The sequence below is a fragment of the Drosophila takahashii genome, chromosome 2R, assembly GCF_030179915.1.
Source record: "Drosophila takahashii strain IR98-3 E-12201 chromosome 2R, DtakHiC1v2, whole genome shotgun sequence".
NCBI lineage: Eukaryota > Metazoa > Arthropoda > Insecta > Diptera > Drosophilidae > Drosophila > Drosophila takahashii.
Genome location: NC_091679.1, coordinates 8,180,875 through 8,207,368, shown reverse-complemented (window position 1 = coordinate 8,207,368; position 26,494 = coordinate 8,180,875). Strand labels below are relative to the sequence as shown.

Below are 26,494 nucleotides of genomic sequence, written 5' to 3'. Positions count from 1 at the left end.
TTAATTTAACGGTTTAACTATTTTAGCAAAATCTGGCACAAATAGGCGGTACAACGACGCTCCCAGGTACTGCCGGAGTTCTTTGACGGTCGAGGGTGGCGATGGCTGCTTCCTTTTCCGGATCCTGTGCTGCTATATAACAAAAAACTTGTAATGACACAGGGCTTCAACACTACAACTACTTTGACGTCAGCTGTATGCTATTATGTTTTTTGACTCTGTTTTCTAGAATTTATTTCTCCCTTAAATCTTAAATTATTAAAATATTTAGTAGATTGGTATAAATAATATATGTATAAATAATAATATGTATAAATATTATTTAAATAAGGCAGAACTTGCAAAAACCTGTCAGTCAAGGCAGTTTGACTCTCGACAAAACAGAAAATAATGTTGCTCACAAAATCTCTCTCCGAGCGGAACCCTTTTTTCGTTTTGCTTGCCGGTTTCGGTGCGACCTTTTGGTTCAACAAATCAATCGGTCTTTTAGTAACTACTCGGTGGGACCCTTTTAGGTTAACAGTTAACAGGTTAACCACAAAACGGTTTCTATAAGACTACAGTTAAATAATAGTCAGACAAATCCCAGCGGCAAAAATAGCCATTACAAAATGGCTTACGAATGCATTACTTCTCCTCTAGTAATAGGGAAATACTGGATTTTTTTGGACGTTGATGCACTATGGTCAGTATAATCAAGTGGCCCTTACGACACCAAGCAATGCTTGTTACGCGCGGAGCCCTACACCGTTTTGGGCGAGTAAACGAAATCGCGGACAAAGAAGAAGACAATTTCAATTTCTGACCAAATCTGGTTGCCAATCGGAGCGTATCCAGCGTAAGCGAATAAAATACTCCCACCGGGTCAAAAACATAGAACAAGACAAAAATGGTTTCTGACCAAATCTGGTTGCCAATCGGAGCGTATCCAGCGTAAGCGAATAAAATACTCCCACCGGGTCAGAAACATAGAACAAGATAAAAATGGTTAACAGCATGGGTGAAGAGAATCCTTCATCGGAAATTCAAAAGATTTTAAATGCACAACAAGAAATAGGCAATGACAATGCTAGGTGCATCAATAATTTCAAGAAAGATGGACCTGCACGGAAACAAAAACCTGAATATTTTGAAGCCCGATTATTGGCAATTAATGAAGCCTGGGAGATGTTCAAAGAAAATGAGACTCATTTGCCAGACTCACAGAAAGGATCTAAGTACGAGAAGTACGCAAACGATCTTCGATCGACTTACGAGAAATATACCAAGATCTTTCAGGAAGGTCTCGACGTACTCCTAGCCATTAACAGCAAGGAGTTGAAAGTTCGATCGGCAGCCACCTATGACAGAAGTCAGCGACAAAAGGCTAGCATCACTATGCCGACGCCAAGGAGAGGTTATTGAATCCCTAAGAATGGCGCTAAAGGAGTACGCGACTATAAAGGGTCAAGCCTCCACTAGCTTCATGAGTTCTTTGTCGGCACAAGTACAAGAGGTCCATTTAAAAATTTATGAAGAATTTGACAACCCGATAGAAAAGGGCTACAACAAGGAAGCCTACGGGATGTTACAAGTGGAAGTGCAAAAGGCGCTCATGGCGTGGCCAAGTGCATCCGCCACAAACAGCACTGATGTGCAGCTGCCAAGAATAAGCATCCCGAAATTCGATGGTGAACTGATAAAATGGAGACAATTCTTCGATTTCTTCTCATGCATGGTTCATGAAACCAACATGCCCACCATAAAGAAAATGTGGTACCTAAAAACCGCACTTACCGGTGATGCAGAAAGGTTGATTCGGCCTATAGAACTCAAGGAAGAAAATTATGAACAAGCATGGGAAATACTTGTTGATTCGTATGACAAGCCAAGACAGCTTGCACATACAGTAATTCGCAAATTGTTGCATCAACAGGCATCTTGTGATAGCGCAAAGTCATTGCAGGAATTATATATAACAACGATTGATTCTCTCGCCTCCCAAAAGGCCCACATCTGAAAGATTGAATTGGGTACTGAAACATAAAATGTGCGTCAAATGCTTCGGCACTGATCACAAAACAAAGGACTGCCGCAGTCGAAAGTGTTTTAAGTGCAAGAAGGATCACAATACTCTGCTTCATCTCGACACTACCGTAGAGCCTCGCACACCAATTGTAGGGGCGGCGAGTAATAAAAATTATAATCTACTCGCCACGGCTTAGGTTGCAGTACAGGCCAACAATGGGCACTGTGCAAACTTTAGAGCACTACTGGACTCTGGATCACAGATAAATCTGATTACAGAGCGAATGGCTTCAATGTTATCACTAAAGCTCCACAATGCTAAGTTACGAATTGAAGGCATTTGAGGAGTAAAGCATAAGTCAACATACTAGTTAAATCACTTCATAGTGGTTTCACACAACGAATTGAAGCTTTTGTATTGCTCCACATAATAATACCTGATCAGCCAGCCCAGCAACTTTCGCTAGCGGCTAGAAAGTTATCCAAGGGAATGGCCTTGACGGACCCCAATTTTGACAAACTAGGAAAAATAGACCTGCTCATTGGTGCAGAGCACTATTATTCTTTGCTGCTCCCAAATCAGAAGAACTTTACAACCAAAGGTCCAATTCTGCAGAACACAAAGTTTGGCTGGATCGTAGCTGGTAAGGTGAATGCTACTGACAGTTCGTCCGCCGTCTGCGCGATTAATTCTATACAAGAAACCAACGATTTAATAGAAAAAATTTGGACATTGGAAAACTTGGACACAACCGAAAAACATCGGTCTCCCACAGAAGCATACTGCGAAAAGCATTTCATGGGAAATTTAAGGACAGCAGCAGATGGAAAATTCATTGTAAGACTCCCGTTCTCTGAACAACCTTGAACCCTGGGGGAGTCAAGAAATAGCTACGAAAAGGTTCTTTGCATTGGAGCTAAGAACATCAGCAGAAGTTTGGAAAGGGTATTCCGACTTCATGGATGAGTATGAAAAATTGGGACACATGAAAAGTGTAGGTCCAGCACAAATTCCCAAAAGTCATTACTTCATACCTCATCACTGTGTCCTCAAACCGGACAGCACTACCACAAAGTTACGGGTAGTATTAGACGCATCATGCAAAACATCGAGCGGAAAATCTCTCAATGATATCTTGCATGCCGGCCCAACCGTACAAAGTGAGTTATTCGCGATACTTCTACGCTTCAGAACTCACAAGTATGTGTTCACAGCGGATATAGAGAAAATGTACCGTCTGGATAAAGTCTGGATAAGCCCGGATGATCAGTTTTATCAGCTCATCGTTTGAAGAAGCAATTCATCAGAGGATCTCAAGTACTATCGCTTGAAGACTGTAACATACGGAACCACATCCGCTCCGTTTCTGGCAACAAAATGCTTAAACCATTTAGCACTCATATCAAGGGCCACTTACCCCTTGGGATCAGGCAAACTTCGAGATGACTTCTACGGGGACGACTGCCTCACTGGCTCCAATTCAATTGCCGAAAGCAAACAAATTGCCGATGAGCTAAATAAAATCCTAGTTCCGAATGGATTTAAACTCCGAAAATGGTGCTCAACAACGAACAATTGTTATAAGGAAGACATTGTAAGTGATGTCAAACTAGATGAATCGTTTGAACATTACAGCGTAAAAACGCTGGGTCTCATTTGGATGCCTAATAAAGATCATCTATGCGGAAGGACTGAAAAGAGCCACTCGACCAAGATTACGAAAACAGTTGTCTGCTCGGAGTTGGCACAAATTTTTGACCCCTTAGGGTTATTTGCACCAGTTGTAGTAAAAGCAAACATCTTTTTGCAGCAACTTTGGGAAACCAAACTTGAGTGGGGTGATGAGCTACCGGAGGATCTTCAAACAGAATGGAAAAATTACCGGGATGATCTTTTAACCCTGGATACGGTAACGATTCCTCGCCACATATATGATGGTAAAATTCCAGTTACCCAAGAGCTACACACCTTTGTTGATGCATCGGCACGTGCGTACGGAGCAGCATTCTACGTTCGGGCAAAATACAAAAATAACCAGGTCTCAGTTAGGTTACTCTATTCGAAATCACGAGTAGCTCCAAAGGCTCAGCAGACACTACCCCGATTGGAACTATGTGCTGCAGTGTTAGGAGCCGAACTAAGCGACAAGGTCAGAAAGGACCTATCGTTCGATAGCAGCGTGACAGGATACTACTGGAGTGATTCCATGGTGGTATTATCATGGATTAATGCTGCAGCATCTACCTATCACATATTTGTGGCCAATAAAATAGCCAAAATTCAGGCAATAACAAGCCAAGCGCAATGGCGTCACGTTTCATCTGCAAACAATGCAGCTGACGTTCTGTCAAGAGGCATCCTCGCCAGCAAGTTAGGCGACCATAATCTGTGGTTCTCTGGGCCACTATTTCTACATGGATCGTCAAGCCAGTGGACCAGCACTCCGGACCTCAAGACGAGCGATCTGGAAAGGAGGACAAAATATATAAGTTTGCAGCTGTAAGCACAATAATTCTTTCTACAAATTGCAGCGAATAGTGGCGTACATGTTACGGCTCTGCTACAAATCGAACAGATCGCCAACATCAACGATACTCACCGCGGAATTGCATCAAGCCCGAATTGTGATTCTACGTACCATCCAACAAGTGGAGTTCGCTGCAGAGTTAAGCCAGCTGCAGCGCTATAGGACGGAGGACAAGAAAAATCGACTAGTTTCACTATCTCCCATACTTGGCAATGATGGTCTTATAAGAGTTGGAGGAAGGCTAGAAAACTCTGCACTTCCCTACGAATCTAAGCATCAGATTCTATTGCCGTACAATGATCCTATTGTAAAAATGTTGCTACGAGAGACGCATGAGGACGACATGCATTGCGGGGCTCAAGCACTACGAGCAATCGTGCGACAACAGCACTGGATTCTTAACGAAAAGATCATGTCCAGAAGCATTATTCACAACTGTGTGAGATGCACTAAAGCAAGGCCCAAGCTGATGCAACGAGTCACACAAGCACGCCCATTTTTAAAGTCCGGCGTAGACTATTGTGGTCCCTTTTGGATTCATCACAAAATCCGAGGAAAAAGACCCGACAAAGCATATATCGCCGTTTTTTGCTGTTTCTCCACAAAGGCAGTGCATCTTGAATTAGTAAGCGATTTAACCACAAACGCATTCCTAGCGGCCTTAAGGAGATTTCTGAGCCGCCGCGGCAGATGTCAGACAATCCATTGCGATAACGCAACCAATTTTGTTGGTGCTAACAACCAGCTTAAGGAATTGGAAACGACAATCTTCACGGAAAGGGCTATGGATCAGATTATAAGTCAACGTAGCAGAAGACAAGTTGACTTTAGATTCATACCGCCACGAGCCCCATCATTCGGAGGCCTCTGGGAGGCAGCCGTAAAATCCGCCAAAAAACTGTTATTGACAACCAGCTCTACGGCATCATTGAAGTTAAACACACTAATAGTCGAAGTTGAAGCAATCTTAAACTACCGACCAATTACACCTATATCAAATGATCCCACAGACATGGAGGGCCTCACTCCAGGACACTTGTAAAGCGCTGGGAATTGGTTTCCAGGCTGAAGCATTTATTCTGGAACCAATGGTCAGCCGAGTACTTACAAGAGCTTCAGGCTCGGCAGAAGTGGAAGACAGAAGCACAAAACGTCAGGAAAGGACTAATGGTGGTGGTAAAAGAAAATTATTTACCAGTAATGAATTGGCCACTGGGACGAGTAATTAAAACTTATCATGGTGCGGATAATCGCGTTCGGGTTGTTAATGTAAAAACAGCATCTGGGATATTTAAGAGGCCCATCACTCGGTTGGCCCATTATTTCCAGAAGAGAGCGGTGGCAAGCGCCAAAGGTCCGAAGCTGAATTATGTATGATCCACACAAATATATCTTCTTAATCCTAAGAATTCGCGGTTTTTGAAAAAATCGATTAATTTAAGAACTTCCATAGATTTTATATTAATTCTTCCAACCCGCGAATTCTTAAGAACAGGAGGATCTTCAGATTGGTTGGACCGTGTTCTTCTTAGCTAAGGCACTAATGCTTATACTTGGCTCTATAATTATTAATTCTTCACAAACCGCGAATTCTTAGGACTAAGAGGATATATTTGTGTGGATCATACATATGTATTACATAACTTAACTAAAAAAACCAATCACTGCGAATTCTTAGGAACAAGAGGATTTATTTGTGTGGATCATACATAACTTAACTAAGGAACCTAATTATATATTCCATATTTATTTTTCTAAAACCGCGAATTCTTTAGAGCAAAAGAATATGTTTCTGCGGATCATACATCTGTAATATTTGAAGATCAAAAGCATTGGCATGGGCAAAAGAAGTGGAAACAAATCTTGACCTTTAGAATTCGCGACGGGTCGATGAGCTGTGAAAATTGTCATCATCGTCTTATTTAAAAATCAATTTTTTTTCTTTGGGTAACCTTAAACCCGAACTGATGTACTTGAAACCCATTTGACTCGGGTCGTTCGGGTTTGGGTATTTGGGTAAATCGGTAAAATTTTACCCAAACCCAAACGACCTGAAAATGTTGGGGTCAGGTTGGGTAGCTAATATTTTAAAAGAAAGCCTGAATACTTGACCTGAAATTTGATTTGGGTACCCAAATAACCCATTTTGTATAGCCATGCAGGGCTCTATCATATGGTTCCACGTTTAGTGGTTGGTCGAGACAAAGGATCTGCCCAGTCTCGGAATTTTTAGTTATTTCCAGAAAGCTATGTCCGTCTGAAGCGGTGTAGAGTCCCCCGGAAACAAAAAGATTGCTGTCTATCTCCAGAGGATTACAGAGAAAATCGCATTCACTAAGGTTGACTTGTAGTTTAATAATGGCTTTGCTTTGGGGTTGGATAAAAAGTTCGTCAGTGCCTCTATTAACTTCTGTTATAATTTTAATCGACGTGAATGGGGTTTCGAGTTCGAGTTTGAGTTCTTCAATATTTATTTTCGATTTCCGGTCTGTCAGGAAGTCTATTCCAAGGAGGCCATCGAGGTATTGTTGGAATTTGAAAAGTAGTAACCGAATTTCGCCTTCTTATTTAACTTCTACCGGTATAGGTAGATTGACACTTCGGGTCAATGAATAGCTTTCTAGGACTGTTGTGAAGAGAATATTATTTTCTAATTTTTGTATGGCGCCTTGTGGAATAAGGTTTGGGCCCACGAAGGAATAGGTGGAACCGGTGTCCCCTATAAATTTGAGTGGTTCTAACTCTTCAAGTTAGATAAAGTGATAATTATATAAGGAAGATACAGACCGTGCGTTTTTTTGTTTATGTAACCGACTTGTCGGTTGAGGCTTCTTGTTGAAAATTTGAGTTGTCGTCAATGTTGTTAAAGTTGGAGGCCGACCTTTGTGAAGGATTTCGGTCAGTGTTATACCCCTGCTCTGTTGTCATTGTTATGTCTGTTGTTATTGGTACGATTTTGGCTTTAATTCGAGCCCTGACGGAATGGGTTTGCCGAGGAATAAAAATTGCCCCGATAGTCTTGCCCATGAGTATTATAAGAGTAGTTATTCCGGTCGCCAGAATTGTTTTGGTACGAAGTCTTCTGGTAGGACCTATTTCGGTCTGAGTTGAATCTTTTGTTCTGCGATTTGTTTTGTTTTTGATATATAAAACTCTGCTCGGCTTGGCACCACTCGTAAGCCGTCCCGATCGTAGTCGGATTTCGGGCTCGAATGTTCTGAGTGGGTCGCGTAGCCCAACCTAGGGACAACTCGCTAGGGAGTTTCTGAATTTCGGCAACTAGTATCGGTTCTGTCTTTTTGCATGCATACATGCATTTAAGGTTTTTCCTAATGCTGTCCCATTCAAGTTTAGTGTCCAACATGTCTATAATTTTGTTTCGAAAGTTCTTAATAACAACTGTCCGCACGGGATTTGGTCCGTACCCCTTATTAACATAATAATAAGTAATTGTTTGACAAAGGCTAGTATATCGGTAAGATTTAGGGTGGTATTTAGGGTAGTGGTAGTTGACCTATATTGTCAATGCCACTATTGGTAATATTGGTAGGGCTCTGATTTCAGGTAAGAAACAACATTTTTTTTTTAATTGTAAATACTGGTCAATATATGTTCTTTATTCAGACTTTTCCCGTAAAGGGGGGCTGCCCTTCGTATCGGGTTTCATGGCAATGGTGGGGGAAATGGGAGGCCGATGCGAGTGGTAACCCCTACCCCTTCCTCTATTTGGAGAGAACACGCAGCCATAAATGTAAAAATAAATTTTTTGTATGGGTGTATGTTGCAAATGTTAATTTGTGTTATGTGGAGGCTCAAAAAACAACTGTTGAATGTATGCAACCATTATTAATGTGAATCCACTGTGGGTTGTCGCAAATGATATGGGTGCAAAAATATAATTTCCAGTGTAAGGTTTTTTTTTGCCGATCAGCAATTGATAGTCACAATTGATATGGACACATATATTTAATGCAATGCAATTTTAAATAATATAATGCGTGATGCAATTTTGTGCCGATCAGCGATTGATAGTCACAATTTGATATGGATGCAAAAAAATATAATTCTCAGATACATAAATATTATTTGCTTTAATTAACCATATTTTCAGCGATTCTCAGTAATAACTTTTTGATTAGTGTATTATTTTGTATTAATCATGACGGTCACAATATATTTATTTTCCGTTGGGGTTTTATTGGTACACAAACACATTGCTTTCCTTTCCTATTAGGGCTCGCTGACTGAGATCGTTGTTTTACTTATTATTATACCCTTGCAGAGGGTATTATAATTTCAGTCGGAAGTTTGTAACGCAGTAAGGGAGACGTTTCCGACCACATAAAGTATATATATTGTTGATCAGCATCAATAGCTGAGTCCATCTAGCCATGTCCGTCTGTCCGTTTCTATGCGAACAAGTCTCTCAGTTTTAAAGCTATTGCAGGTACTACATATGTATGTCGTAGCGAGTCGGATCGGACCACTATATCTTAAGGCTCCCATAGGAATAATCAAATATATATAAGAAAGTTCATTGTAAATTTTTAGGAAGTAGGCGTTTTGAGTTATGACAACAAGAAAGGAAGCTACCTTCGGCCAGCCGAAGCTTATATACCCTTGCAGATAAAGTAAATACCTAGTTTAATGCTCACTCGGTGCAGTTTCAGGGATTCCAGATTCAGCGTGTTTATTTAAATTTTGTTTTTAAGTTGTCAAAAATCAAAACGCCTACTTCCTACAAAGTTACAATGAATTTTATTATCGGGGGTGTCACAGAAAAGCATTCCAACCGAATTTCCCCCGAATACCAAATCTCGGTGTCACAGACGTCATTTTTGACGGTTTCTAAATCCCCCGTATTTTGCCGGACGTTTTGATAAAATTACCCAACTTACAAATGTTTCCCAAAAATATAACTTTATTTAAGACAACTCTAATGAATTTTATGAACTACCTGCATACTACGATTTTTATACCTACTTCGCTTTATATTTAAAAATATACTTTTTATAAAACCTCTCGAAAAAATTAGATAAAAAAAACCGGCGGCAAACCGTCTACCTGGCAGTGTTACCAATTGCTAGAACTTTAAAATACCAAAATTTCCAATTTTCTGAGTTAGTTATCGAAATGTTGTGTTAACGAATTAATTATTGAAAGGTACTTAGTATTGTAGTTAAAAATGAAACTTATTCCTGGTAAAGATTTCATGGTAAAAAAAGTTGTAGTTATTTAGAAATTAATAAAAACAGGCCGCCTTTGAAAAAAGTTGGCATCACTGTCGTAAACAAATTTCCTATTTTTGCCAGGTAAAACGCTGGCTGTGAAGAAGAAGAAGACATAGAAGTAAAAACGTACAAAATGTTTGTTTATTACTAATTTAAACTAACAAACGTTGCTAATTTTCAGGGGTAAACATAGGTCACCAGCGCAAGACGCTATATTCTTGCGATTCATTCGCGATAATATCGACATTGCCAAAGGATTTACTCGGGGCGACCGCGTTCTGGTGACCACCGCTTGGAAGGACCTGGCCAGTAAGCGAAATGCCCATGGACCACCGTGTAAAACCGCTGACCCGAGTAAGTACATAGTATGTACATACAAGTTATGTGACACATTACTTAGGGGCACTTACCCAATTTATAAACAACTTTGAGTTCAGAACAAATTTCCAAATAACTTAGACTGACTCCGAGATAAACCCGTGGTCAGCTATTTCTTTAAACTACGCCTCCAAGTTATTCCCACCCAGATCAATTTCACACATCCCGCATCAAAGGGATTCTGTAAACACCCAAGCCGATATTGTAAACATCGGAGCTCCAAAGCGGTCCCCGAAGTCCACTAACATAAACACCAATTTCCGGCAGAAATTCAGTTTCAAATTTAATTGCCAAATTTCATCATCCTATTTTTCCGACTCTCTTGAGTCATTCTCTTAATCAGTTTTTCTGAGATAAACCTCTTAAGCCGAGGTTTCATTATTGATCATTGAACTTGAGTCCAGGCAGTCCGTTTTTGAGAATCGAATCGAGAAGTTTAAAAAGTAATAATCAGTGAGCAGTGAATTAAGTTCGACCTACGAAACAATTGTAATAGTGAATAAGCGAAGTTAAAAAATAAAATAATTTTTATTTTTTACACACAATTTACACACTTTTCTATTAAATGTGATTTTTGGTAAATAAATTAGGGTTTGGAAGGACAAGAGGAAAAGGAAAAGGAGAAAGGAAAAGAAAAAGGAAAAGAGAAATTCCAAGACTGGATTTCATTTGAATGGAAACGCCGATCTCAGCACCCTTGTAGCCGAAGAAGGTGCAAAGATAGCATAAACGGCTGAGGGCATTAAGAATTTAAATTAGGACGGCAAAGATGCCACTGTAAAACAAATGATTAAGCAAAATGAACTTATTGCGGAAAACAATCGGTCGTTAGTTTTATTAATTAATAAAAACACCTAGCAAAGGAAATTTAAATACAGCTTTTTATTCAAAATATGTTCAACGGCGCCTTAATGTTGTTGTGGTTTCATCTCGAATACTCGATGCTTCTGACGGTCCATTATTTACTTCATTTACATCTTCCTCACTTGCATCATTTTGATTGTTGTACCTTTCCACATTGAAATCCGGGTCATTGCGATCACGGCACAGGTCAACATCCTTGAAGGGATCGAAATCTGCTCTTAAGAACACCAATGGTTCTTTCTACAACATTTCTGGCCGACGCATGGCGAAGGTGAAACAAATGTTGACCAGTTCCTGCAGCTGGGCATCGATAAGGGGTCAAAACAAAAGGTTCCAGTGGATATCGGGAGTCCCCAAGAAGCGAGTTTCCACAAACCCTACTATCATATTTTCGTTGCAGAAATTCTCTGGCCAGACTCATATTCCAAGCAAATGAATCGTGGGTTGCCCCTGGCATTACCGCATCCACAAGGAGTATTCGTAGATTATAGTCACAAATCTGTAGAGTATATAAAACTTAATACTAATACAGCCTTAAGGCACGACATTTAAACAATTGACATGGAAAAAAAGCTATTTAACTACTTAAACATAATACCCACAGATTGCACAGAAACACTTTTGAGCAATAATCAAAATATCAACTCACAATAGTTGCATTTATGCTAAAATACCCTTTCCTTTTCAAGTAATAGGACTCTCCTTCATTTGGCATAAATATTTTTATATGGGTGCCAGCAATACATCCAATAACTCCAGGAATCCCGGACTTATTGTAGAAATGGGTTTTAGATTTGACGATAGCCTCATTGGTTTTGTCAAATTTAATGAATTTTGGGCAAAGAATCCTTTCCATCAAGGGAAAAACATCCCACAATATTTTGCAAACTGTGGTTCTAGAAAGGGCCAGGTCAGAGTCCTTCCCAATTACTCTTTGAAAGAAGCCAACTGCCAGGAGCCGCAGAACCTTGGCCAACTGGAACAAGGGCGGGATTGATGATTTTGGGATGTGCCCCTCAATCAGATGAAACACCATCATAAATGTATGTTTATTAAGTCGGAAATTGTACCGAAACCTAGAAGTTCAAAAATACTTAAAGTTCCAGCAGAAAATAAACTTGAAATTATCTTACGTTCCATCTGCTTCTAAGGATTTTCCTCTGTAGCCTAGCCTCTCGAAGTTTTTGTCTTCGCAAGAACACTAGGGCAAGAATTCGTGCAGATGGCATTTTGCTTTACAATTCTGGCCAACTTACAAACGTAAATAAACAAACGCAGCCGCTGCAAACAACTGTTCAGGGCTGCAATAGGCCTGGCGGCCTTAAACATATATTCTTTTTGTAATTTTGCAAGAAAAACATAAATTAGGTTTAAAACTTATTAAAAATTAGTCCAAATAAGTCAAATAACATGCGATAATTGATGAATATTCGATATTTAGTCTATGCATCCAGCCCTGGTCGTTTTTCGGAAAATTTTCCGTAAAAAGGAAATCTCTCGAATTCCTGTGACACCAACGGTTTTGGTCGGTTGGATTCTAAACCATGCAGCAGTTTCGAGCTACACAAGGCTCATGTGGACAATATCGCTCATATCTATCAGGATTTGGAAGATCACCAGTATATCTGCGTTCTGGGTGATTATAATCCGTCATCGTTGGTGTGGGTGCAGGATGAAGATTCTACTACTATGATTCCCAGTAATGTACATCTGCCTCATGAAATTCTACTAATTGATGATCTTCTTAGTATGGGCTTAGTTAAGATTAACAGTATATTCAACAAAATTAAGTTGTAGTAATATTCGACTCTCAGAGTGTGATGCCCATCATCAGCTTTTTTTACTATTGATAACGTGTCATATTTATTCAGCTAACAAATCACTCTCACCTTTAATTTATATAAAAGCTAATAGTTTAAACTCTATTCGAAATGATATTTATAATATTAATTGGGTCGATAGCCTTTCGCATATTTCTGTGCTTTCTCTTATCATTAGTAGGTATGCTAAAAAAGGTTCAAAGTTCTTATAAACTGCCCTGGTATACGCGGGGACTCAAAAAATACAAAAATCTCGGTAATAAGTTCTACAAGCGTTACCTTGAGAGCGGTGACCCTGCCGATATTGAAAGATACAAGCTACACAAGCGTGAATTCGAATTCTCAAATAAATATCTTTATAGCCAGTATATGTCAGATGTTGAAAGTAAATTGCGTATGAATCCCAAATCCTTCTGGCTCTTTGTAAACTCCAAGAGAAGAACATCGAACATTCCTTCCCACATGTCACTTAATAGTGAAATGGCTTCCTCGGACTTGGACGCTGCTAACTTGTTTGCCAAATTTTTTTCCATCCAATTTCGAGCCAACTTCGTCTTGGAATGATAATGAAACGCTTATTTTCATCGACTCCCTATTTAATATAGGAAATCTAAATGAGTCATACTTTGACAGATATATTGCTGCCGCGAGCTTTAATGACTCAGAACGTATGGATTGCGATAACATTTCTCGCTTTATTCTAAAAAATTGTATTGATGTTCTATGTGACCCCCTCAAAATAATTTTTAACAAGTCCCTCTCCAGTGGTATGTTCATTCATAAATGGAAGTTAGCTACAGTAGCCAACGTCTGCCAACGTCTGGCCTCCCTCAAGGAAGTGCTTTTACGCCCTTTCTATTCATTTTATTTATAAATGATATATGTAAGTAACTCCATACATGATTCTGAGTTTCTATTATTTGCAGATGACCTTCGATTCTCTTCGTTGAACACATTAACTACATTATTCCTAAAGCATATGGGCACTTCCAAAATGTCGCTCGGGACATTTGCACACATTTAAAGTTGAAAAAAAATTGTAAAACAATGGATTTTAATTTTAATTATGGGCTTTTCTTTTCACTCTTCCCAAGCTCTATTTTTGGTAAAAATCTTGATTTTGTACCACTTTTAGTTTTTAAAATATCGGTAAGAAACTGCCGTATTCGCTCGGGACAAAAATAGAAGTGGATTTCGGGGAAGTTCATACAACACCAGAAATTAGCGAATTCTGATGGAATATTTTAATGCGATTTTTTTAGAATGTTGTTCAAACATGTCGCTGTGAAATGCTTTTGGTTTTACTCAAAAATTCTTTGCCGTTTTTTTTTATGCATTTTCAACCACATTCGCTCGGGACATGTCGCTCGGGACATTTTTTCCGACGCACAGTGGCGCCTTTTGACTTTTTTTTGGTAATAAATCATAACTTTTGAACCAGTGAAGATAATTGAATTTTGTAAACGGCAAATGATAGATAATTGATCCACCTTTCAAATTATTGCTTGAGACAGGGAGTGGGCGTGGCAGAGGCGTACTTACAAATCGGCAAAGTCAGAATTTAAAAACATATCCATTTTTTTCCGACAAAAAAAAGCTTTTTTTAAAAAGTTTTTGTTTTTTTTAGTTTCTTTTTTCATGTTGTAATTTTTAAAACTTATTAAAAAAAAATAAATAAAAAATTGGAATTTTTAAAAAAAAATTTTTTTTTTTTTTAATTACGTTTTGTTTAGTTTATTTTTTTATGTTTTAATTTTTAAAAACTAAAAAAAGAAAAAAAAAAATAAATAAAAGTTTTTTTAAAAACTTTTTTTTTATATTTCATGTTTTTTGAAATAATGGTCACAATTTAGTAAACTTGGTAAATCCAATAGACCTAACATTTCTGGACTATAATTACTAGATTCTAACTCTGTGACAAGGTTGTGATTCCATGACCTTAAAATACAGTTTGGACTCGCACATACTAAATTCAATGCTTAGGCAGCGTAAGTTGTTTTGAGCTGGCAAAAGTGGCTATTTTCGTTTCTGAATAACTTTTAAACGTGATTTTTTACAGTAACATGATGTATACCAAAATTTAAGGACTCTCAAGGGCTATACAGTTTGAAGTTTTAAAGGAAATCGTTGAAACCGTTTTTGAGAAAACTAAAAAAGGCTAAAAAAAAAGTTTACAAAAAATTTGTTTTGTGCATATCTTTTTAAATATTACATTTACACAAATTACATACAGGAGGCGCTTAAAGCATTTTAAAATACCTTTCAAACGAGATACAGCACAAGTCTGTAGCTTCAGTAGTTTAGAAGTTACGGCCTTCCGTATTTTAGCTATTTATAGCTGTTTTTCCGCTAAACTAGCGGGTTTTTCCAAAAGTGGTAGAGCTAAAGTTTCTTATATCGAGCTGTTGCACATCATATCAAATTTTCAGGACTTTAACACAATGTTTTGGACAAATCTTTCACAAGGTTGCGCCATATGCAATTTCTGGGACCATGACTTTTTTACCTTTTTTGGCTCTTAAAACCGCGGACGCAGGCGGACGCAGCTACAACTTTCGTAATATCAAGAAGAAAGTCCAAATAACGTTTTACGGAAGTATAAAAAAAATAGTATTAAATAGTTTTTTTTTATTTTCCATCAAAGTTGAAAAATATGGAAAAAATGGACGTTTCGCAAATAACTCATAACTAAGAGATGCGCATGGCAAACTGCAATATGTTTTACTTTTTTTACTCTTAACTAACACACCAATCCGTGGAAAAAAGAAGCAAAGCGATTCGATATCTAGTTTTTAAGAAAAACTCCCCGGAAGTGCGAAAAATTACCTAAAAACGGTGTGTTTTTTTTAAGTGAAAAATTGTTCAACTTTGAAAATTCATATCTTTTACAAAAATTTTTTGATTTGAAAAAGGGTTACATATTTGTAATAGTGGATCAATTACCTGTCGATTGGTATGGGTCACAACTTTCTAGGACAAAGTCGAAAAAGTGATTTATTGCACGTTTTTTGGCCCAAGGCGCCACTGTGCGACGGTTTTGTAAAGCGAATTTCTTTACCTCTATCTCTCAATTGCTGGATGTTTTGCTTTTAACTTAATAGTTTTGCATGTGAATGAAGCATTCAGTACAGAAAAATGTCACATATTAGCATTCCTATAGGATAAATTAACAACAGAAGACAGGTCCAAAAAAATACAAAAAAATAGCCAAAAACTGATTTTTGCGTATATTGGTGGAGTTTGTCATAAAAATAATCAAACTATACTCCAAATTTGTAGTTAAGCTCAGTATCCAACTAATTAGAAACTAATATCGGGGCAAAATCATGTGGAAATATGTTTTATTAAAGTTTTAAGGTTTTTGGCTTGGTGGACTTTTTTTTGGAAGTGCCCATATGCAATGTACGGATTTATTAAGCGCAACAAAACTCACTTCTCTTATCTATACACCAGCGTTCGGCAGCGCCCTATTAAGTGAGCATAGGGTTTTGTTCTGCCGGCGCGCTGCTCGCACACGTATAACGTAGAACAGCGGTCTGCACACACACATCGATGAGCTGCCCAGTGCAAATTACTCACACAAATATAAAACAAAATGTCAACGTATGTGTGTGCCGACCGATGCTATACACCAAGCTTACCCTATTCTTCTCATTTGTTCGTTCTAAACTAGATTATTCGGCATTTGTTTGAAACCTGACTGGACCTGTGTATATCCGTCGGGTAGAGCGAGTGCAAAAGCTTTTTCTCCATTTCGCCCTTCAAAGCCTCCGGTTCCGTGATCCCACTCCTTCCTATGGTGCTAGGTGTCGTCTTGCACAGCTTGCAACACTACAAGATTGTAGAAGTGTAATTGCGCTGCTTTTTATATTAGCCTATCCGTGCCTAGTAGGGCTCTAAGAACTGCTGAACCTTCTTTTATCCCTACACACAGAAATTACTCTCTAAATGAGTCTATTTACAGAGCTTTATATCTCTTCAACAGTCTGGCACTTAGCATGCGATAGGATCCAAGTTCGTACAGGGATTGCAATAAGAAGGCCCTGTTATTATAGGACATGAAGTCTGTTAGCGAAATAAATAAGATTGGCCTTTTTGTTGCATTAAGAGAAGTTACAAGCATTACTTTGTGAAAACGTGTTACAGATTTGCTCCGGGCTCCTGTAATATGGATTATAATACTATACCTCACCGACACTCCATACTACACCTAGTTCTTTACTTCAGCATTGTTTGAGCCCAAACATCTTTAAAAAAAATACCTTTATACATGGTTATTTGAAGTCCTAGAACTGTCAGCTTTATTTATTATTTTATTACTTTGTAGCTGGATCATTAAAATGTTAGATTTATTCTTATAACATCCTCTTTAATAATTATTTTATATATTTAAATTTATTTCACAGGAATAGAACACTAATTGAATAACGAGTAAGTAAATTACAGCCAGGGATGCCAGGCAGGGTCCATACGACAAAGATTATCGATGTTCGTTGCCGATTGTATAAGCATAGAAATCTTTTTATTTTCAATGCTATCAAAGTAAGAAATTTTATTAAAACGCGTCATTATGATATCCACCGCCGAATTCACAACGCTAACTGTGTGCTCCATATAATTTCCTTCGGAATAACGGCCTTCAGAACCATCTGTTATTTTGCATTCTCTGAATCCTTTTTTTTGCAAGGCCATTATTTCATCTCTTAAAATAGTTTGTAATATAGAACACAGCTTATAATTTGGTTGAATAAAACATCGAGCTGTAGCAACAATTGCCGCCGATAAAGGACCAGTTATTCCAATATGTGTTATAAATTCACCAACGTTCGGAGTTAGGCGAAATGGCACAGGTCTGTGTTGATTAAGCTGACACTTATCATCATTTAAATCAAACTTGAAATATGAAATGTTCATGAGTCCTGAGTCTTGATGGAGATACATCATATCTGCATTTAGACGAGTAAGATTTAGAGCGTGTTCACATAGAAAAGCCAACGCCAACTGAAGAGTAATCTAAAAAAGAAGAAGTATGGAAATTATGATTTTTTTTAGTTATATTGAAGCTTTTTAAGATTAAGACTAAGATTATTTTTATTTATTTATTTATTGTACACTGTAGCTGAAAGTTTAAACTTAGGGAACAGAAATAGTTGCAATGACTTTCGGCCGGGATATTAGATTATTTTTACAGTTTCCTTACATTCTGGGAAAAGAGGTTGACAATCACTATGGACGGCAGTCCATGTAGTGACGAAGCGCACCAGGAGAGTGTGCGAAGGCGACTACTATTATATAGCCGCAAAATTGAAAATCTGCTGTAATAGTCCGATCGTAATGAGTAATACACCAATCGAAAGGTATTGCAAAAACTTAAAGGATTGCATACCAAGACTTTAAGAAAATCAATTGGCTTGGGAGAGAGAGCGGTGAAAGTGAAAAAGTGAAAATTTCGAAATTTGGAGCTGTTGGGGCCGGTGGGGATAAATGCCCCCTCGCAATGTTTTAGTTGCATTCCTTTTGAAAATACCCGTCGAATGAGGGGTCATTTGTCAAAATCCGACGCTCCGTTCAAAAGTTATAGCCAAAATAAGATTTTCTTCTTCTTCCCAAAATGAAAATTTAATTCTGTTTGTCAGTTTGTCAGTTTGTCCAAAACATGTTTCTTAAGTTTTGAAAATTTAATATGACGTTCATCACATCGATATAAAAAACCTTTGTTCTACCACTTTTGGAAAAACTCGCTAGTTTAGCGGGAAAACAGCTATAAATAGCTAAAATTCGGAAAACCGTAACTTCTATACTGCTAAAGCTACAGACTTGTGCTGCATCTTGTTTGAAAGGTATTTTTAAATGCTATAAACGCCTTCTATATGCAATTTGTGTAAATGTAATAATTAAAAAAATATGAACAAAAGACAATTTTTTAAAACTTTTTTTTTAGCTTTTTTTTATTTTTTTCAAAAACGGCTCTAACGATTTTCTTGAAAACTTTAAACTGTATAGCCCTTGAGATTCCTTAAATTTTGGTATATAACACATTACTGTAAAAAGTCACGTTTAAAAGTTATTTTTATACGAAAATAGCCACTTTTGCCAGCTCGAACAACTAAAGCATCCTGAGTATTGAATTTTGTGTGAGGGTATCCGAACTGTATTTTAGGGTCATGGAATCAGTAAATTTGCACTTAAGAGTTGCATATAGGAATCTTTTGTTCTGAGACTTTTGGGAAAAGCCGCTACTTTAGCGGGAAAAAGCTAAAAATGGCTAAATTTCGTTAGTTTGTAAGTTCTACACTACTAAAGGTACAGACATGTGCCATACCTCGTTTAAAAGGTATTTTGAAATACTTAAACGCCTTTTTAACTTAATTTGTTTAAATACAATGGCTTACAAATTATGATTGACCAATTTAAATTTAAATGTATATATTAGCTCCTATGAGAGCAAATGTAAACAAACAAAAACTTCTGATATCAAATAAAAACACCTCTTAACGAGGTAAAAAACTAGTGACGATCGCACATACAAAAGTTCTGATATCAACATTTGTGACGAAAAATTATTACACTCGTCATTAAATAGACTTTCTAATATTTTTCATTCGGCACGCTGCAATAGAAAATGCCTGTGAAGGGAAAAAGGCTGGAATAGTCTGCTAGGGCGGGCCGAATGAGAAAATATTAGAAAGTCTATTTAATGACGAGTGTAATAATTTTTCGTCACAAATGTTGATATCAGAACTTTTGTATGTGCGATCGTCACTAGTTTTTTACCTCGTTAAGAGGTGTTTTTATTTGATTTAAATTAGTTGAACTACTTCAACTAATCAACTACTGGTTGATTTTAGAAAGTTAACGATTTGTTTAATATTTTCAAATGAAGGATTAAACTAATAGGTCAGTTAGTTTTATATTTGGGTTATTAGGTCTATGGTTTTGAAAAGCGGTGCAGTCGTAGAAGATGTGTAAGATCGATATGGTGTCGGCGATGCAGAATCGGCATTGGCTATTTATTGGTTGGGAGAATCGGTATTTATGTGTCCTAGGCGAAGTCTGATGATTTTGGTTAGCTCTCTTCTTGGTAAGTTGCTAGTTTGTGAATTTTTCGTGTAGTCGTTGATGTTTTTCGTTGTTAGATTTATGTTTTTATACCAAGGGGACGCTTTATCGAGAAGATTTGACTGATTTTTAAGTAGGTTGGTTTTTAGGAGTTTATTGATGTCGGTGCGGTTTACATTCGGGATGGTGATTAGGGGTGATACAGTTGCGTCTTTAGCTGCTGCATCGGCGCATTCAATTCCTTTTATCCCAATGTGACTGGGGACCCATAACAGTTTTATTTTTGTCGTGTTTCTTATGAGTAAATCTCGGATCGTTGAAATATAGAATGACTCGTTGTTAATGTTTAGAATAGCTTCCAATGTTAAAAGTGAATCTGAACAAATGCAGGTTTTCACCCCTTTTTTGTGGCTATTTTAAAAGCTTCCAGGATTGCAATTGCCTCTGCTGTAAAAACCGATGAGTAATTCGGTAGAATAACTTTTTTAAAATCCTCTTCTTCTGAGGTAACTGCTAGGCCAATTATTTCTTGGCTTTTGGATCCATCAGTATAAAGGAACTTAAAATTCTTGTTAGCCAGGTTATTCTTGACTTCTAGGAATTTTTTTTGTGTAAGTTTCCTTATTTGTGGATGATTTTTGACGCTGCTTAATTGGATGTCTATTAAGCTTGTATCCATAAGCCAAGGAGGTTTTGATGGTTTGAGCTTGTGAGGATGTGAGGTAGGGATATCTAAATGTTGACAGCTATTTATGCATTTGTTGATTGTAGATTTTCTGTATTTATTAATTTTCTTCTTGGAGATCCGTTATATGATTTGATTTAGAGGGGTGTGCTTTGGTTGAGGTCTCGTATATGGGCAGAGCGTGGTCTATTATGGAGATGCATAGGCTTCTAACGATTTCAATTAAAGTATTGTATTACATTACCAGCTCGATAAGCATTTTATTATACCCTTGCAGAGGGTATTATAATTTTGGTCAGAAGTTTATAACGCAGTGAAGGAGACGTTTCCGATCCCATAAAGTATATATATTCTTGATCAGGATCAATAGGGGAGTCGATATAGCCATGTCCGACTGTCTGCCTGTCCGTCCGTCCGACCGTCTGTCCGTCTGTATGTCTGTTGACCCGATCGGACGTCTATATCCTATAGCTCCCATGGGAACAATCGGATATAGCTTTAAAAAAATGAAGATATTTCGATCTCTGTAAGAGCTATTGACAAGAATCTTTCTAAATCTTATTATTTATTTATTATTTTACGCATACCTTGATCAGGGTAAAAGCGCGTGCCGATCGGACTTCCATATCTTATAGCTCCCATAGGAACAATAGAGTGAAATCGGTCAAAATTTGATGTTTCGCGCAGAATATAAGCTATTGACATAAAACTTTCCAAATCGTATTATTTTATGCATATCTTGATTAGGGTAAAAGTGCGTGCCGATCGGGAGTCTATATCCTATAGCTCCCATAGGAACAAAACGGTGAAAATTTTTAAAATTTTATTTTTTTTAATTATAAAATATTTTGTTATTTATTAATTCATGTTGCTATTCTAGTCAAGTTTTCATTCGTAAAATTTGCAAGGGTATTAAAACTTCGGCTTGCCGAAGTTTGCTTCCGTCCTTGTTATGTTTAGTGATTTGTCTATTGATTTTTGTAATTTCTTAACGTGCGGATGGAATTTGTATCTGTAGTCGAAATTAAAGTCTAATAGAGTCAGTTCATTAACAGTTTTGATGTTAGTACCTTGAGTAGCCAGGTGAGCAAAGTCTCTTTCTACATATGTGTATGTGCTTACCCTTTGAGATAGAGTGCATAGCCCCTGATTTCTGGCACAATTCGTTAATCTCGTTAAAAAGAATATCAAGATTTATTGAGACACTTTTGGGTTTCTTTAGGGCCGTTTTCTCGTCCGTACTTTAGTTTGCCTGCCGGGACAACGGAGCGATAAACAAAAAATGGTTTACTCGTCTTTATGTTAGCGCAGGTAGGGACAAATTTTGTCTCGGTACTTCATCCAACGTGCAAAATTTGTGCGGTTGGATTGTGCGCAAGTGTTGCCAGACATTTGAGCGTTGTCAATCTGGTTCCACTCTTCATTCGAAAACAGGTGATTCTATTTACAGTTAAATACAAATCAAAATTGTTAATGTCATCCAATTGATTTTAAAATGAATTCCCGAGCGATTTATCTTCAAACTCTGTGGGATATCGTCGAATTGTCTGAAGTGCGAACCTATCGGCGCAGATATCACGACCAAAGAAATTACTTCGAACATTACAGTGATGAAGAATTTGTTAAAAGGGTTCTCTTAAGAAAAAGCGGTGAAATTTGTTTTACAAAAAATGTTTTGCGACTTGAATTTAAAGTAAAGCAGTAAGTGCATTCATTTGATTTAACTAATTCCATATAATCACAAACCATTATTATCGGGAAACGATAATACATGAGTTAAGCTTCTAATAGCTCTTAGATTCTACGCAAGCGGCAGTTTTCTTATAACTGTAGGCAATTTTTCTGGTGTTAGCGTGGCCACTGCCAGTCGAGTTGTTAAGGGCGTTAATTTTGCTATAGCGTCTTTTTCAAAACAATTTATGAAGTACCGGCGTATTAAAGATCTTCAAGAAAATGTTGTTGATTTTTATAAAATAGCCAAGGTTCCGAAAGTCCAAGATAGGAGCCATAGATTGCACGCATGTAAGAATTCAATCTCCCGGAGGCGATTCCGAAGACACCAGTTCTACAAGAATTGTGTCCTGTTCATCGGTATAATTTTTACCGCGAAACTTTTTTTCTGCCGACATTGTTTTTTATTGTTTGTTTCAGCTGTTAGTATGACTGTTTTATGGTATTTTTCGATAGTTTTTCGATTAATTTTTGACAATTAGTTAACTCTTCTATTGTGGGGCTGCCACCCAGTCTCAAATTAGTGCGCCTTTTATTTGGAGTTTTAAATGACGGACGAGAATACGAAAACTGATTTGCCACCGGGATAAATTTATCCTTCTATTAGCTAAATTTTACTTTGCAGGACGGACGAGAAAACGGCCCTTAGATTAATAAAGATGTTGAAGTCATCTGCATATGCTGTGTGGTACACTTCTTTATTTTTCTATTAGACATAGTTGGTTATAACAGGGCCACAGCCCGATTCCGAGAGTTGGTTAGTTATTGAATGAAGACCTATTTGACGACTATTTAGCAGCTTGTTGGATGTAGCAAACCACCAAAACCGTTTTAAAATGATTTTGTCTAAGGTTTTTGATAGGCAGGGATTGAGGAAGATTGATTTGTGTATTGGAATTATGGTGCTTGTTTTGTAGGTTTGTGGAATGTGAAATCTTAGGATATTGTTAAAGAAGTTAATGATTCTAGTTTTTACAGATTTTGAGACGTGTTGGATAATTGGGAAATTTATTTTATTTAATGTCCTTTAATCCAATGAAGTTTATATCCTGTTCCATAAAGGTTAAAGGATGAGATGAATTTTTGTTTTTCTTAAATGAAACTCGTAGAGAACTGTGTGTCCTCTGAGCGAAGCGACCAGAATGTTGCGAAAGCGTCTGCTATTTCGTCCGGGGAGATTAGAAGGTTGTTACTACTATTGCTTTTAATTGCATGGATTTTTGAGGCTTTGTGGAGGCCGCAGTTTTCTTATTTTGCTCCAAATTGCTTTTGGCTTGGATTGTGGTGTGATTGTAGAGGGGAGTTTAAACAGGCTCTCTGCTTTGCTTATTATACCCTTGCAGAGGGTATTATGATTTCAGTCAGACGTTTAAAACAAAGTGAAGGGACGATTCCCACCCCATATATATATATACTTGATCAGCATCACTAGACGAGTCGATCTAGCCATGTCCGTGTGTCTGTCTGTCCGTCCGTCCGCCTGTCCGTCCGTTTCTACGCAAACTACTCTCTCAGTTTTTAAGCTATCGGGATAAAACTTTACCAAAAGTCTTCTTTCTATTGCAGGTAGTATATATGTCGTAACCGACCGGATCGGACAACTATATCCATAGGAAAGATCGAAAAACAAACGTTTAAAAAATTCATGCTTCGGTGTTTTTTGAAATATTACCTTCTACCCTTGGGAAAATACTTTTTTTAATATTTCTGAATTTCGAATTAAATATTTAAAAAATCGGATCATTATATAATTTGGCTGCCATACAGTCGAACAGTCGAAAAATTAAAAGGAAATTAATAGGAAAAAAATTATATCTTTTCTTGATTTTTATTACAATCTCTTCTTCTCTGGGATATAGCTTTTCTTTAACGTTTTAAAATTTCGAATTAAATTTTACAAAATTAGCACGTCTATGTTTTATAGCTGTCATAGGAAGGATCAAAACGAAAGCAGCTAAAATTTTTATTGATATAACATATACGTAAGTAAATCTAAATTAAATATTTTTGTAAGTTAATAGGAATGATCTGCAAGGGTATATAAGCTTCGGCTGGCCGGAGCTAGCTTCCTTTCTTGTTATACCCTTGCAAAGGGTATTATAATATTAGTTAGATGTTTGTCCGTCTGACCGTCTGTCAGTCTGTCCGTTTCTATGCGAACTAGTCCCTCAGTTTTAAAGCTTTATTCGACACAAAACGTTGTATAAAGTTGTCTTTTTTGTTTCTGTTGCTTAGGAACATTTTGATGGTAATAGATTCCAAGGTCGGGCGAGCAAAAAGCTAAGTCGACGTGCGTGAGTGATCTATGGGTTGAGAAGTGAATTGGTTGACCGTTGTTAAGAATGATGAGGCCGTTGTCAAGGATGAATTTTCCAAGAATTCTTCCCCTTTGATTGGTTGTGGGGGATCCTCAGTAGCTGTTCCAGCTATTGAAGTCTCCTGTAAATAATGTTGGGTAGTTTACTAAAGGTACTATTAAATCGAGGTCTGCGTGTTCTATTAGAATTGCTGCACCGCCATCCGGGCTGTGCGAGGATGTATAGTGAAATTCGAAGTTTATTGGGATTGGTAATTTTTGGTGGTTAGTGATGTGGGTCTCCTGGAGGGAAACCAATTTAGGATTAAGAAGTTTTAGGGTCATTTTAGTTTTGTGTTGGATTGGAGGAGGAAAGGGCTTTAAGTTTTGATCTAGCCATTACAGAGTTTTGGTCATTATACCCGTTACTCGTAGAGTAAAAGGGTATATTAGATTCGTGCAAAAGTATGTAACAGGTAGAAGAAAGCGTTTCCGACCCTATAAAATATATATATTCTTGATCAGGATCACCAGCCGAGTCGATCTAGCCATGTCCGTCTGTCCGTCCGTCTGTCTGTCTGTATGAACGCTGAGATCTCGGAAACTACAAAAGCTAGAGGGTTGAGATTTCCAACACATATTCTTGGGCTTCCTACGCAGCGCAAGTTTATTTCAGCCGACAATACAACACAATAACGCCCACAATCGCCCACTCTGGCGCCCACACCTTTAAAGATTTCCGTGAAGTATAAATGCAATTTTGTTGTGCATATTTATACCTATCGAAATGTAGAAGATTATTATACCCGTTACTCCTAGAGTAAAAGGGTATATTGTTGTGACGACCCAGCGTCACAAACAATAAAAAAGAAAAACATTCCAAAAACACATCTATCTTTTTATTCTCCCTACGCCGCACCACATTCAAAATACGCACCAAAATCGCACACATTCAAAACGCGCGCCCAAACGGGTACGCTGGCCACACTAATTTATCGATAATCAACTACCAGGTCTGGCCACACTAACCCCACCGATACTTCAATAACATAATACCATCGCTATATTAGAGACCCGAGAACGAGTTATCGATAGCAGGATTCTCAGTATCGACCGCTCTGGGCACACTCAACGGGGCCCATATAAGCAGAGGCAAGACCCCAGATGAGACACTGGCGTTCCGACGATCTTCGAGGAAACACACCAGCAACAAGGAGAAATATCCGGGTAAGTGTTCTGGTAGATAATCTTGGTATTGGTGGTGGATCCGTAAGAGTGCGTTTTTAAAGCGGCTCTGCGACCTGGTGAGGATCACTGGCGTCCCGGTGTGGTTTCCCTGAAATCAGCCCAGACCCAGTCGTGATCACTGAGGCGGCCCGGTTTCCGTAATTCAGGCCCACCTCAGTGAGTTCCCCCAGACGTCAACGTATGTAGAAACGGCAGGTCGAAACTAACGATGCCCGGTAGCCCGAAACTAACGATGCCCTACATTCCCGAAACCCACTAGAAATCCAAGTGGATCGTTCCCAACGACCCAGAACACTACGATCCCGACGTACACGATGTACGCACGACGAAGCATTTCACGTACCGGCTCATCCGCAGCGCCAACGCGCCCACTCGGCCCATCCGCCGCGCCAACGCGATCACTCATCCGCAGCGCCAACGCGATCACTCATCCGCAGCGCCAACGCGATCACTCGTCCCATCCGCAGCGACAACGCGATCACTCGGCCTATCCACAGCGTGGATAGCATCACTCATCACTCACACTTCCGTAGCACCGGATCCACGACGGCAAGCAGTTCACCACTCGGCCCTACCGTAACGCCGAACCGACAGCAAGCAGTCCATCCTTCGTCCCTGCCGTAGCGCCGAACCAACGAAGCAAGCAG

At 38.3% G+C, this 26,494-nt stretch overlaps 2 protein-coding genes across 10 annotated transcripts in view; one reads left to right on the top strand and one right to left on the bottom strand.

The window, feature by feature from the left end:
• The first annotated feature begins 1,414 nt into the window (after positions 1 to 1,414).
• LOC138912085 (uncharacterized) lies at positions 1,415 to 5,577 on the top strand. The gene is made up of 5 exons (XM_070211942.1): positions 1,415 to 1,791; positions 3,416 to 3,602; positions 3,819 to 4,507; positions 4,584 to 4,974; positions 5,281 to 5,577. The coding sequence occupies exons 1-5, from the start codon at positions 1,415 to 1,417 to the stop codon at positions 5,575 to 5,577; spliced, it is 1,941 nt and encodes a 646-aa protein (XP_070068043.1).
• An 11,630-nt stretch (positions 5,578 to 17,207) lies between these two features.
• Nipped-A (Transcription-associated protein Nipped-A) overlaps positions 17,208 to 26,494 on the bottom strand; it is a 520,496-nt gene continuing 511,209 nt past the window's right edge. For all 9 annotated transcript variants that reach the window (XM_070213827.1, XM_070213829.1, XM_070213828.1 and 6 more), the window contains one exon: positions 17,208 to 17,841. In XM_070213827.1, coding sequence (XP_070069928.1) covers positions 17,269 to 17,841 — 573 coding nt within the window. In that variant the 3' untranslated portion in view covers positions 17,208 to 17,268. The remainder of the gene's footprint in view (positions 17,842 to 26,494) is intronic.

Coding starts and splice junctions, on each gene's coding strand:
- LOC138912085 (XM_070211942.1), top strand. CDS start 1,415: ATGGCGCTAAAGGAGTACGCGACTATAAAGGGTCAAGCCTCCACTAGC. Junction 1,792..3,415: donor CTTACCGGTGATGCAGAAAG/GTTGATTCGGCC, acceptor ACTCATATCAAG/GGCCACTTACCCCTTGGGAT. Junction 3,603..3,818: donor ATTGTTATAAGGAAGACATT/GTAAGTGATGTC, acceptor ATCTTTTTGCAG/CAACTTTGGGAAACCAAACT.